This window comes from Manis javanica, chromosome 3, assembly GCF_040802235.1.
Source record: "Manis javanica isolate MJ-LG chromosome 3, MJ_LKY, whole genome shotgun sequence".
NCBI classification, from domain to species: Eukaryota; Metazoa; Chordata; class Mammalia; order Pholidota; family Manidae; genus Manis; species Manis javanica.
Genome location: NC_133158.1, coordinates 29,906,047 through 29,919,321, shown reverse-complemented (window position 1 = coordinate 29,919,321; position 13,275 = coordinate 29,906,047). Strand labels below are relative to the sequence as shown.

The 13,275-nt window shown below is 45.4% G+C and overlaps 1 protein-coding gene across 5 annotated transcripts in view; it reads left to right on the top strand.

The window, feature by feature from the left end:
- Positions 1–13,275, top strand: part of SRGAP3 (SLIT-ROBO Rho GTPase activating protein 3) — a 256,455-nt gene that overhangs the window by 119,060 nt on the left and 124,120 nt on the right. For all 5 annotated transcript variants that reach the window (XR_012128993.1, XM_073230986.1, XM_073230985.1 and 2 more), the window contains exon 2: positions 2,319–2,511. Coding sequence is in view for 4 of the 5 variants with exons in the window: in XM_073230986.1 (XP_073087087.1) it covers positions 2,319–2,511 (193 nt within the window). In the remaining variant the exon portion in view is untranslated. The remainder of the gene's footprint in view (positions 1–2,318; positions 2,512–13,275) is intronic.

Sequence of the window (13,275 nt, the reverse complement as noted above, 5' to 3'; positions counted from 1 at the left end):
ATTCTGTTTATTTGTGTGGATTCTCTTTTTTTACTTAATAAGTCCGGCTAGGGGATTATCTATTTTGTTTATTTTCTCAAAGAACTAGCTCTTGGTTTCATTGATTTTTTCTATTGTTTTATTCTTCTCAATTTTATTTCTTCTCTGATCTTTATTATGTCCCACCTTCTGCTGACTTTGGGCCTCATTTGTTCTTCTTTTTCCAGTTTCAATAATTGTGAATTTAGACTATTCATTTGAGATTGTTCTTCCTTCTTTAAATAGGCCTGGATTGCTGTATACTTACCTCTTAAAACTGCCTTTGCTGCATCCCACAGACGTTGGGGTGTTGTGCTGTTGTTTTCATTTGTCTCCATATTGCTTGATCCCTGTTTTAATTTGGTCATTGTCTTTTATGAAATTTTACCTTAATATATCTTTATGCTTGAAATGTTCTTATTGATTACTGTTTAATACTTTTTACCCAAAATATGTATGTAAATTGAAATGGACACAAAAAATTTCCATTGACCGTTAAACTCTCAGTATTTTTCTTTTGGATTGATTTATCATTACAGTGATCACATATACAGTTCATCAAAATAACATCAATATTTTACATATTTCATAATAATTACTAAACATAAAAAGTAAGATGGTATGGAAAATACTTCTTATAACGAGATGGGTAGGGTGTTTGAAGGCAGTGCTTCTCTACTTTAAGTCCCACCCAGGGATCTGGCTAACATGTAGATTCTGATTCAGCAGGTCCGGGTTGAGGCCTTGAGATCCTGTGTTTCTAATAAGCCCTCTGGCAATGTTGATGCTGTTGATCCATATACCACACTTTGAGTAGTAAGGGTTTATGAGCCAAAATACTCCAACCTTCTAAACTGTGCAATTTTTTTGGCACCCAGATATCTTAACACTTTGGAGCACTGTGCCCTAGTCAGAGTTAGAATGAAGGAGAAGTTGGTGTTTCTTCTGCAAAGAGGGAGAAAGACCATTGTGAAGAGACAGGTGGGGAAAGAGCAATCATACCATCTAGACGTGGACAGCATTCTCGGCAGAGCAGGAAAGACTTGGAAAGAGGATCTGCAGCTGATTCCCACTTACTCTTCCTGCCTGCATACCCCTGGCCTGGGGAAGACTTCGTGTGTCCCAGGATAGGGCTACCCCCTTTGAAGACCACTTCTCTGAAGGATGCTGAGGTGGCACTGGTCAGCATTTCAGACAGAGTCCCATTGACACAGGTGGAATTACACTCTTTAAGAATGGGTTTGAATGATTCAGAGAGTCCACTGGAGGTAAATTCCAAGATGTAAAAGTTTGTGGCTGGATGGTGGATGGACTTGAATCCCATACTGAGGAGTTGGACTTAATCCTCAGGCAGGGGGTGGGGCTCATGGTATGTTTGGAGCAAGGGGCTGGTGTGAGCAGAGTGCTTTAGGGGGACCGATCTGTTGAGCAGCTTGTGATGGCTGAGAAGGAGTTAGTGCATGGGGATGGCAGCAGTGACAGCATTCTAGGCTAGAAGAGGAGATTGGCTGTGATTGTTGGGATTCAGCTATGATTTTTATCTCCAAGCACCAGCTTTTGAACTTTTGCCATCGTTGCACAGAGTGGTTTGTTGTCAGTATTTCCTGACAGCGAGTGTGGGGCAACATTCCTCTAGGGGTACCTGAGATGTTTATGCATGGAGCTCAAGGTCATTCAAGGTGGAATACCGCCATGGCCTTAAATAACACTGTAACCCAAGAGCGAATGACATCCCCATCTCAGCCCTTTTTCAGTTCTGACCACATCTGGAGAAAGTCTTTCTTTAATATCTCTCATGTTCCCATTTTCTGTTTATTGGTAGAGAGTAAACAGCTTAGGTTTAGGGCCTTTTGTAAGCAATAGTCTTCAGAGAGATTTTACAAAATTTTTATCGTGGAATTCATTTTCTTTGTACCAGGATGGCAAGTGGTCCTAGTTTTCCCCTTATTGTGGTAATGTAAACACTTTTAATAAGTTCATTTCAGCATGAAAAGTGAGACAATGTACTAGGTCATATGGAAACAAATAATAATGCTGGTAGCATGTGGATATGGCAAAATTAAAGGTGGTGGTATGCAATGATTCAACTTTGGGAAACACTGGGTTAGAGTGTGTGGCAAAAACTAGCATGTGCCAGATCTTTGTGCCAATGCCTAGAGAGACTGTGGGTGGTGAGGTGGAGGGGAGGAGGCAGCTGGCATTACAGTGCCTGGCTGATGGCACTGGGTCAGCTGGGAGGGTCCCACTGCTGTCCCTACCACCACCAGCCTAACGCCATTGCCGCTCGTCTCTCCCTGCAGAGATCCGCACGCAGCTGGTAGAGCAGTTCAAATGCTTGGAGCAGCAGTCTGAGTCGCGGCTGCAGCTGCTGCAGGACCTCCAGGAGTTCTTCCGGCGGAAAGCAGAGATTGAGTTGGAGTACTCCCGCAGCCTGGAGAAGCTGGCTGAGCGGTTCTCCTCCAAGATCCGCAGCTCCCGGGAGCACCAGTTCAAGTGAGAAGGGGCTAGGGGTCTGGGCGATGGGAAGCAGTGGGGCTGGGAGTTGAAGGCAAAGCAGAAAACATAAAAAGACTTGCTGGAGACAGGCGTGCTTTTAAGGCCCTGCATCTGCAGTTACTTACACCCCCAAACCTGGCTTCCTCAGTTGTAAAGTGAAGGTAGAAATAGTTCCTATTCATAACATGCTCTAAAGAATTAATGAGTAACCGAAGAAGAGTGCCTGTCAAGGCAGTAAGTGCTCAAGAAATCATTGCTGCTGTTGTTACTATCATAGGAAGCACCAGCACGCGCTAGCCTCCATTTGGACCAAGGTGACACGCTGGCCCCTATCAGGACATCCTCACCCTACTCATTTCTCTTTTACCTGGGGAGCAACCAGTCCACTTCTGAACTCCTTCAGCACAGTGACCTCACAATTTCTTCTCCATGGAACTGATGCTCAGAGCTTTTCTCTTCCTTATTCCCCTGGAGAACCAGCCCATGCTCTTTTCCTACCTTATGTACTTATTTGCAATGCACAACCCTCCAAGACCTAATTTCTCACACCCTACTCTGAGTTTGGGGAGTTCGGGACCCTGCTGGCACTGATGTGGTGGGCTCTGAGTCCTCCAGCCGCAAAACCTTCTACACTCAGAACCTGCAGGGCCAGCCAGCTAAGCGCAGGTGGGAGGCGGCAGCCTCCCCCAGACCGCATTCACCCCGAGCTGTCTGCAGAGTGGCACCAGGCTCTCTGATGTTCCCTCTTGCACTGGTTATCTTTACAGCGAACGGCCCTCAGTCCCAGGAGACCAGCAACTTGCTGTAACCCGCCCGATCTTCTCCTCCTTCCTCGGGTCTGGTCCTGTTTAATATGTTAAAAAATTATGGTAGAATACATATAACAAAATTTACCATCTTAATAATTTTTAAATGCACATTTATGTGGTGTTAAATACATTTACAAGGTTGTGCAACCATCACTACCATCCATTCCCATAATTCTTTTCATCTTGTAAAAGTGAAACTGTCCCCATTAAACACTAGCTCCCCATTTCTCCACTCCCTCTAACCCCTGGTCACCCCACTTTGTTTTCTGTCTCTGTGAATCTGACCACTCTGGGGACCTCAAGTGAGTGGCATCATCCAGCATCTGTCTGTGACTGGCTAATTTCACTGAGCATAATGTCCTCAAGGTTCCCCATGGGGTAGCTTGTATTCCTTTTGAAGGCTGAATAATATTCCATTGTGTGCAGGGACCACATTTTATTTACCATTCATCTGTGGATGGACACTGAGTTGCTTCCCCCTTCCTCTCTAATGGGTGCATTCCTTTGGCTAAGGAGCACTCTTCCTCCAACCCCCCCCAAAATCTTCCTTAGTGTGTGCCTCAGCATTTGAAATCTCACTTTTATGCTTTTTCTTCTCTTGACATTTGGGGATAAGAAATTGCTTTATTAAAGGGCAAAAGTTTATTGCACCTTTGTAAATACCATGCTTGTTTTTCCACCCAATCTCTTCTAGTCAAACTTTTCACTGCAGGAAGAAGCTTCTAATAACTTCCTCCCAGACACCATCTAGGCCCTTTCATACACATCATCTCACTTTTCTGATGTGTTTTTTTGGAAAAAAATTTCTGTTTTTTTTTCAGATAATGAAAGTAAAATGCTCATTGTATATACTTTAGAAAATACAGAGGAGGGGGAGAAAAAAATCACTTATATAGTCCTGCCACTTGGAAGCAAATATTGCTCACATTTTGGTGCCTTTTCTTGCTTATCTTTTAATAATAATAACAGCAATTTTTTTAACTTTTGAGTTTGTGCCGGGTGGCTATTACTACCCCATCTTAAAGATGAGGGCAGACAAGCTCTGAGAAAGTAACATGTCCAGACATGTTTATGGACTAGTCATTGGAAAGAGACAGATTTAAACTGTCACTCTGTTCTGCCTCCTGTGTGTGCTGAGAAAAGTAAGGAAGGGCCTGAGTGCAGACTGAGAGCAGCCATGGAATCTGGACACGCTCCTGAAACCACAGATATGCCTGCATGCATACACACACAGAAACCCATGCCTCTGGCTACGCTGTCACTGGAGCCATCCAGGGCTGTATGGTCAGACCACAGCCTTAGCTCCTGTGCCTTCTTTCCTTCCTATTTTTGGTATGAACACGGGGGATAGGGGAAAGGCAGGGGATAGGGCAAAGGCAGGGGATTGGGGTGGAGGGCCTGGGCAGGGGTCCCCTATTCCCTTGCATTGCCTGTAATGAGCTCTGCCAGCTTCTCAAGGGGTCATTAACCAAAGCCACCAGATGGAACAGAAGCCCCAGCTGGCAGTCGGGCCAAGCAGGCTGCTTGACACACTATGAAAGTCTAATTAGGGTGTGGGCTAAGGCCAGTGCAGCTGACAGAGGCCCTCTGCACAATGCTAATATGTTAGCAGAGTCCCCAATAGCTTTTGGAAACAAGAATCTCTAGGGAATGCCTGGGCTTGCCCTTTGACCCCAGGGCCAATTGGGGTCCCTGGCTGCCTCATTTTTGGAGCTCAGCAGACGGGGTCTGTGCTGTGCTCTGTGGTTTTCATCCTGGCTTTCCTCTTGCAGATACTTTATTTAAGTGTCCACCTGTCTGTCAGGTAGCCTCTCAGGGCCTTGAGGGCAGGGCCCAGGTCTTGTTATTTTATTGTCACTGCCATGAGCCCAGTGCTGGGTGTTTGTGAATAAGTAGGAAGAAGGGAGGGAGGGAGGAAGAATGGGAGGGGATTTACTTGGTCTGTAAAGTCCACTCTGGCTGAGAGATTTGGTTCAGAGAGGGAATTGATTTATACAAAATATCACAGCAAAGTAGGGGCAGAACTGGGATGGGAACTGTGTTAGTCCATTTGGCTATTAAATAAAGTACCATAGACTGGGTGGCTTATAAACCATGAAATTTATTTCTCATGGTTCGGGAAGTTGGAAGTCTGAGATCAGGGCGCCGGCCTGGTCAGGTCCAGTGACAGCCCCCTGGCGACTTGCAGATTTGATTCTCACTGTCCTCACGTAGTGGAGAGCAGAGAGAGGAGGCAAGCTCACTCTCTCATGACTCTTTCAAGGGAACTAATTCCATTCATGACCACGCCACCCTCATGACCTCACCTGATCCTAATTACCTGCCAGAGGCCCCTCACTGTCACACTGGGTGTTGGATTTCCACATATGGCTTCTGTGGGGACACAAACATTCAGTCCACAGCAAGAGCTCAGGTCTCTTGATTCTAAGTCCTGTGCCCCTCCTTTTACTCCGCGGGCCACGTCTCTCCAAGGCCCTAGCTGCTACCCGCCTACCTGGGCAATCCAAAAGTTTACCGCTGGCCAGAAGGTGCTGTTGAGGCTAGACTCACCTGGGCTGAGTTCCGTGTGGCCCAAGATGCAAAGAAAGGCTCAAATGATGGCTCTGAGGATTTACCTGGGGCAGGTTGAACATTTAGAGAACAATGCTGTCACATGCTTCTTTTCTGTTATCATGTATTGCTATTCTAACACCTTTTTTCCAAGCACTCAGAGGTCTTTGCTCCCTCATAATCCTGATGATAACCCAGAGAAGTAGAGGGGGAGCCAATGGTTTTATCTCAAGCCAACTGAGCACCAGACTGAGTGGCTTATTTTACAAAGGATACACAGTGAGCTGTTGAGTGAGAAAACCTGGGGCTCCTGATTTCCAGCTTGGGCTTCTCTCTCCAAGAAGCAGCATTCATTCATTTATTTGAAATATATACACTGAGGACCTCTTATTTCCTGGACTGTGCTCTGTGCTGAAACACAAAGATCAACGAGACACAGTCCCTGTTCTCAGGAACTGTCCCTCCTTATGAGAGATGAGCGCACGGCTTGGGGCATGCCTGTAGTTTCTGTGGTTGGGGCAGGCACCCATTCCCTGTGGCCATGCTCTTTGAACCCTGACACCTGCTTGCTCTTCAGGCCTCAGCATTTAGATGTCGTTTCCTTTGCAAGTGTCCTTGAGTCTGACCTGGTGCTTCCTCTGCGGCACATAATATTCTTTACTTGCTGGTTTGCTTATTCAGCCAGTAGTTATTGAGCACCTGCCACGTGCCAGGCCCTGATTACACTGGTGAACAAGATAGACTTGGTTCCTGCCATGGTGGAATTTACCATTTAGTGGAAAAGAGAGATGGAAAAAACATTAAAAAAACAAATAAAAGAAAGAGAATATCATCAAATGATTGCTATGATGAAAATAAATATAATGCCAAATATTCTCGTTATTTATTCTGTGTAATAGCAGTAACCCTAAAACTTACTGTATCTCATGATTTAGTGAATGCTCACCTGGGAGATTTTCTCACCTCTCTGTCTTATGTGGCATCAAGTGGGATCACCCAGTGATATTCAGCTGGTGGCTGGCCTGTGCCTGCCGCTTGGTGGGGACAGCTCTACAGTTTGACTCAGCTGGGCTGCCTCTCTCTCCTTGAGGCGTCAGGGCCTCTCTACCTGGCACTTGAGCAGGATGTCAGACTTCAGACATTGTAGGTCAGGGCCCTGAGAGAGGAATGGGCAAGCTGTAGTCTGCTCCAAGTCTGGGCCTGGAACTGGCATAACATCACCCTCTCAGCCTTAGTTCAGCTTTAAGGAGACAGGATAAAGCCCTCCTGTTATTGGAAGACTGTCCATGGACTTGCAACCCTCTTTAAGCCTCCATACTGAGCTAGAACAGTATTCAGGGCTAGCTTCTGAAGGAAGAGGCGTTTGAGTAGAAACCTGAGAAGGAGCAGCCATGGGACAGTGTGAGGAGAGCACAGGCCAGTGGGGCTGGAACTAGTGTGGCAGTGGGAAGCCACCAAGACATTGTAACTATAGAGTCACATGATCTGCTTTTTATTTTTAATCCCCCTGGAGAGGGCAGGAGTGGACCTGAGGAGGTGGGTGGCAGTAGTGCCCTCCAAGCAGGTGGTGATGGTTGCCAGGGTGCTAGCAGAGCAGATGAGGAGGATGCTGGGACATCTCCCGGGGCTAGAACTGAGGAAAAGAACAGAATCAAGGCTGTCTCCTGTTTCTGGCTTGAGACGAAAGGACATGAGATGGGGTGAGGCGAAAGCTGCCACCTTGTGCTGTAATCAGCTGTTTTCTTGTCTGTCCCCCTTTTGACAGCCAGTGGTCTATGAGCTCTAGGATGGCAGAGAGGGTGGGTGGTTGGCACTCACTAAATGTTTGTTGATAATTGAATGAAGGTTAAGTGGTAATTAGATTTGCTGTGGTAGGTGGTAGGGCAGGGAAGGGGACATTTATCTTCTGGCTCTCTTAGGAGCTTGTTGAGGCTATCTGGGTGAAGGGTCCCCTGCTCCTGTGCCTGGTACCTGGTACAATGTTGATGAGACGATAGAGTGTGGACTTTACAATGCTCTCCTGGACTGAGTACTCAGCATCACAGAAGGCTGGAGTACCAGTTTACAAAATGTAGTCCTCACAAGAAGCGTAGGCATCACACAGACACTTGTCAGAAATGCAGAATCTGGGGTCTCCCCCACCCAGACACACTGAGAAAAACTTTGGGGGTGGGGCCCAGCAATTTGTGTTTTAATAAGCCCTCCAGGGAATTCTGATGACCTTTCATGTGTAAGAGTCGCCCAGTGTGATGATTTTTTAGATGATAAATTGTTTACAACTGACATTCAGGCTGTGCTAGCCTGCTAGACCCCTCCTCTTACCCAGTGAACAATCTGTAGCCCACTGCCCTTCCCCAGCCCGGCCCAGCCTGGGCTTGGCTTGTCCTCTTCAGGGCCTGGAGCTGGGAGCCCTTCCTGACCAGGAGCATGACATGGAAAGTAGCATGCGGGGCTTAAAACCAGTCTTCTGGGGCAGGCAGATGGCCTCCAAATAAGTTGGGTGGTCCTGGGAAGCCAGAAGCCTGGGACTAAGATTTGTTTCTTCCTCCAGAGACATGTTTTCTAAAATGCCAATGCTTTAAGATGACTACTTTGAGAATGAATGGAGTTGAGAATGACTGCCCACTCCACACCCCTTCTTAGAGATTGCCGACACACATTAGGATATGGAATGCCCTCAGTTTTACAGTAAATAAGCCTGTTAACTTCTTTCTGAAAGCTATTTGGCAACAGAATTCTCTCTCCCGCATAATACTGATTAATGTGTCACAAAACCAGCACTCCTTGGGACCCAGTTTGAAAAGTCCCGTTCTAGCCTAATGCCAGATTACACTCTGGATATTGGCCCTGAATGCAAATAGTGCACTGTGTGTGAGGTGACAAGCCCCCTTCTCTTCTGACTCTTCCAGTTTTTGCTACCATTCACCCTCCACGGGATAGAAAATGCTCCTTCCAGAAGGTTGAGTGCTGCTTGTTGCTATTTGGACAGCTGTGGAAAAAAAAACAATAGGGAATTCTAATCGAATGTGTTTGAAATGGGGAAAGTCAGATTTTGGAAAGAGCTAGGAGGCACTTGGCTATCTAATGAATAATGCCTAATATTCTAGGCAAAGGAGGTTTGAAGACTCTTCACAGAGAAGTTGGGAGGGAGGATTCCCGGGAGCAACTAACCTGATTGCCAAAAAAAGGCTTCTTTTGGGTGGGTACAGCATCACAGAGTTCTTTTACAGTTGTTGTATTTCCCTAAAAAGATGCTATAATTTAGACTTTGCCTTCCAGGTGAATCCTAAGCAGGGAAGCACATTTATGGTGGTTAAATGGAGCCTATAAATGTGCAAAGTATTCAGAATGAAAAGGTTTGTTTAGAATGAAGTGGGGACAATGGGGGAGGCCCTTCAGGTGGGGGCCCTGTCTCCATTCATAGCTACTGCTATTACTATGACTAGTTTCACACTAGGAATGGTTCATGGTAATGCTCTCCAGAGCTGCTGTTCTCTCATTACAGGCTGCAAGCTGGCTTCTTCCTGATCACTGGGGCCTGTGCTGTGCAGGTTGTTTAATCTCTCAAATAACCCACCAAATGACATCCACATTATTGTGTGCCAAATGCTCTACTCATGTTTTATATGCATTGTCTCATTTGACCTTGGAGTCTGGTACTTATCTCCATCTTTGTAGTTAAATACAGTTTTTTTGAGAAATTAAGTAATTTGTCCAGGGGAATACAGCTAGAGCAGGTAAGTGGCAGAGCTAGATCTAACCTTGGCTTATCTGGCTGCAAAATGCAAAACTGCTTCTAGCCCCATGGCTTTAGGTATGTCCTCTCACCTCTCTGGGCTGGCTTAGGTTTTCTCAGAGTCACCCATCAGTCTAAACCACATTCTCCATATACAGGCATCAGTGGTTTCCCTCTTCTTTTCCTGGTCAGCTCCTGTTCAAACCAGCCCAGGGCTCACTTCCTCTGGGAAGCCCCTGCTGTTGATTCCAGGCCCAAAGTCAGCTTCTCCTCTGGCCTCCCACCGTGATCTCTGTGTCACTGTCATGGGGCTTGGGTCAGATTTTCAAGGAATGATCTAGTTCATATGTCTGGTTCTCTCACTTTAGTTTGTTAGCTGCTTGAAGACAAGGGGCCATTTCTAGTCTCTCTGTCTGTCTGTCTCTCAACTATAATAGAAGTTTTTTTTTGAATGAATAACTGAAAAAACCAAGATACTACCAAATGCTTTCTTCAAACACATGAAGGAAACAGACTTCTTCTGAATGGTTAGAGAAAGGACAGAGGGGAGGTTCAAGGATAGCATTTCCAGAGAAGCAGACCTCAGCTCAATCTTGAGAACATTCCAGCACCCAGAGCTGTCAGCAAGGGAAGGGCTGCCTTAGGGTGTGAGTTCCCAATACATGGAAGTGTGTACACGAAGGCAGGTATTTGCGGTGAGCATTTCGGTAACATGATGGATGGTCAGACCAGATCAGTGCTTCTCAGAATGAGGAGGGATCCCTGATAGCACCATACATATTGAATTATCATTTCAATTCTCTTTCAGTCTTCGTGCTTAGCTCAAGAAGAAAGGCTCAGTTTGGTATTAGCGTGTTGCTAATGCCTCTCTAATCTCCTTCTTAACATCAGTATCTGCCTAGGATTGAATAATGCTGTTTTGTTTTCCTTGAACTTACTTTTTCAGTTATCTTCTATTTGTGGCAAATGATGCTGTTTTTATTTTATTTTATTTTATTTTATTTTATTTTATTTTATTTTATTTTATTTTATTTTATTTTATTTTATTTTATTTTAACTAAAACTAGGGAAAGTCTTTTGAAAATAAAATCATTCAAGAAAAAATAGACATTCAACAGAGAGGTATTGAGTATGGTGGGTTTGCAGGAATGGCAAAAATCTGAAGCCCGCATAAGACACTCCTTGGGTTCCTTCCAGCTCCCCCAGGAAAGTCAACATCTTTCCACGCTACCTTCTCCATCCTCCACCTTCCTGTTTTCATTGCTGAGGGATTTTTAAGGCAGGAGGCTCAGCCCAAAGAATGGTCTTTGTAATAGCTACAGACCCTCTTTCTCCTTCTAATTTTTCCTTCTGGCCCCAACACCAGGCTTTCTGGCATCCTCACTGACTATAATCAGCACCTCCCAAAGTATTAACCAGGATGTGATTTATTTGTGTATGATAAGCTTGATATACATATACATACATATGTACATATTTAAATTTTATTCTAAAATGAAAAATAGATGTTGAAATAAAGCCATAATATGCAGGGGTTTAGTTTTGACTAAATTCTATTAAGCAAATAGGAAAATAATGTCCTTTGAAAATTATGCAGCTATGTTATACTTTGTAAAGTGCCTTCCAGCTTTTAGCTGCTTAAATCCTCCTGAGAATCCTAGTGATGTTAGAGGAGTCTTGGAAGGTGTCCTCCCCCAGTGTGTGCCTCACCACCTGAGGCAAGGGACCTGAAGGCCAGCTAGGGGGAGCCCTGGCTTAGGATCCCCCGGTGGTCACTGAAAGAACCAGCTGGAGGAGGAGCCGGGGCTCAGGGCTCCTCCTAACATTACACATACAATGGTACACCCGTTTTGCAAGTAGATAAACCAAGGCAAAAGGGGTTTGCAAGGAAAGAGAAGATGAGGTTGGCTGGGCATTGTCTAATGAGGCGGGAACTTTTGTTCTGATACCAAGAATACATTCACCAAGTCCAAGGGAGCTCAGGGTTGCTGCTAGACACCAGACCCAGGGGGTGAGGTGTAAGGAAGGAATAAGTGAGTGAGTAATTCTGCCAGAGGGTGGAGGGGGAATCATAGGAGCATTTGCACTGGGCCTTGAAGTAAACATAAAAGTCTGCAGTAGCAGAAGTGGGAAAAACAGCATTGATACAAACCCTACCATGAGCCCTTTTATCTACATTTATCAGTCATTGGATTTTCCCAATAATCCAGTGAGGTGATGGCAGTAATAACAGCCATGACAATAATAATTATTTTATATGCTGGGTTTGATGCTAAGAATGTCCCATGAATTACCTCTTTAATCATAAAGGTGTCACTGTGAGATAGGTGTTATCAACCCTGTTTTATAGATAAAGAAGGAAAAGGTCTAACTCCTCAAGTTCACCCAGCTGGTGACTAGTAGAACTAGTATATAAACCCCATTCTTTGACTCCATAGCACCACAGGTGGCTCAGCAGAACCTGCCTCAGCCAGGTGACCCAGTGAAACCCTTCAGAATTACTCTGACTCAGGGCTGGCATCAGCTAAGGGCAGCTTCTAAGTCAGTGGATTTCAACTGGCTCCTGTGCCCTGAAGCCTCACACTCACCGTCCGCCATGAGACGACTCCAAGCAAAGCCCCATGTTGACATCCTCCCCTAACCCAGATAGCTGCTCTGCTTCCCACTTGGCCTTCCTGCCTCAGTGAGCATGTCACTGGCCTGCTTAAACTTTCATTCAGGCTCATTTGTTCGTTTATCCTGGCTCCTCCCTTCCTGCCCCAAATGCTTCTGCTTCCATTGCAGTCTCCCTCACCCCTGCCCTAGTCAGATAGCCCCAGAACAACCCATGTCCTGTCTCACTTCATAGCTTCACACTCAAGACTTCTCTCTGCCTGCAGGATGCTCCCATCTTTGCCCCTTCCACCTGGAAAACTCTTATGTTTACTTCAAGGCCCAGTGCAAATGTTCCTGCCACTCTCCCTCTACCCTGAGGTAAAATGAACCACTCCCTCCCTCACTCCTCTGGGATCCCATTCCTGCCACAGCATGACATAGTAGCCATCTGTTACTCTTTCCTGCTCAGCATCTCTCCCCACTTCTTTTGGTAACAATATCTAGATTTTTCCCTGGGAAATCATCCCTGAGCAGTGGTAGATCTGTGAGCAGCATTGCATCATCTTGGCCACGGAGCTTTAATCTAATGAGATGCAGTTCCAGGCCTTCAATGGAACAGCTAGGTGAAATCTCTTCTTTTGGGATTACTAGGTCAGGGTGTTTTTGGTCTGGAGAGGGTCTGTCTGAGACTGAAGCCAACACATATAGAGGAAAGCAGAGCCAAGGGATGGAGAAAGTTAAGACCAAGTCCGAATGACATCCTTTGAGCCCCTGTATTCATCTGTGCCTGAGGCCAGCTACCTCTTATCCCTTAACATTGTTTGATTAAAGTTTTAGATGCTTTAAATTTTTCCTCCTGCTGCTACCATCATTTTTGCTTAAGGCAGTCTGAAGTATTTCTGTCATTCAACTAAAGGTATTCTGACCAGTTACTGTAATATTTCTTGGTTTGTCTTACTTTCTTCTAATAGATTGGGAACCTTCTCAAGGCACATCTAGTCATCTTTTTAATCCCGTGTGACTAGACAGTGCCTATCACATAGCAGATACTCAAAAAAGAAAAAAAAAACA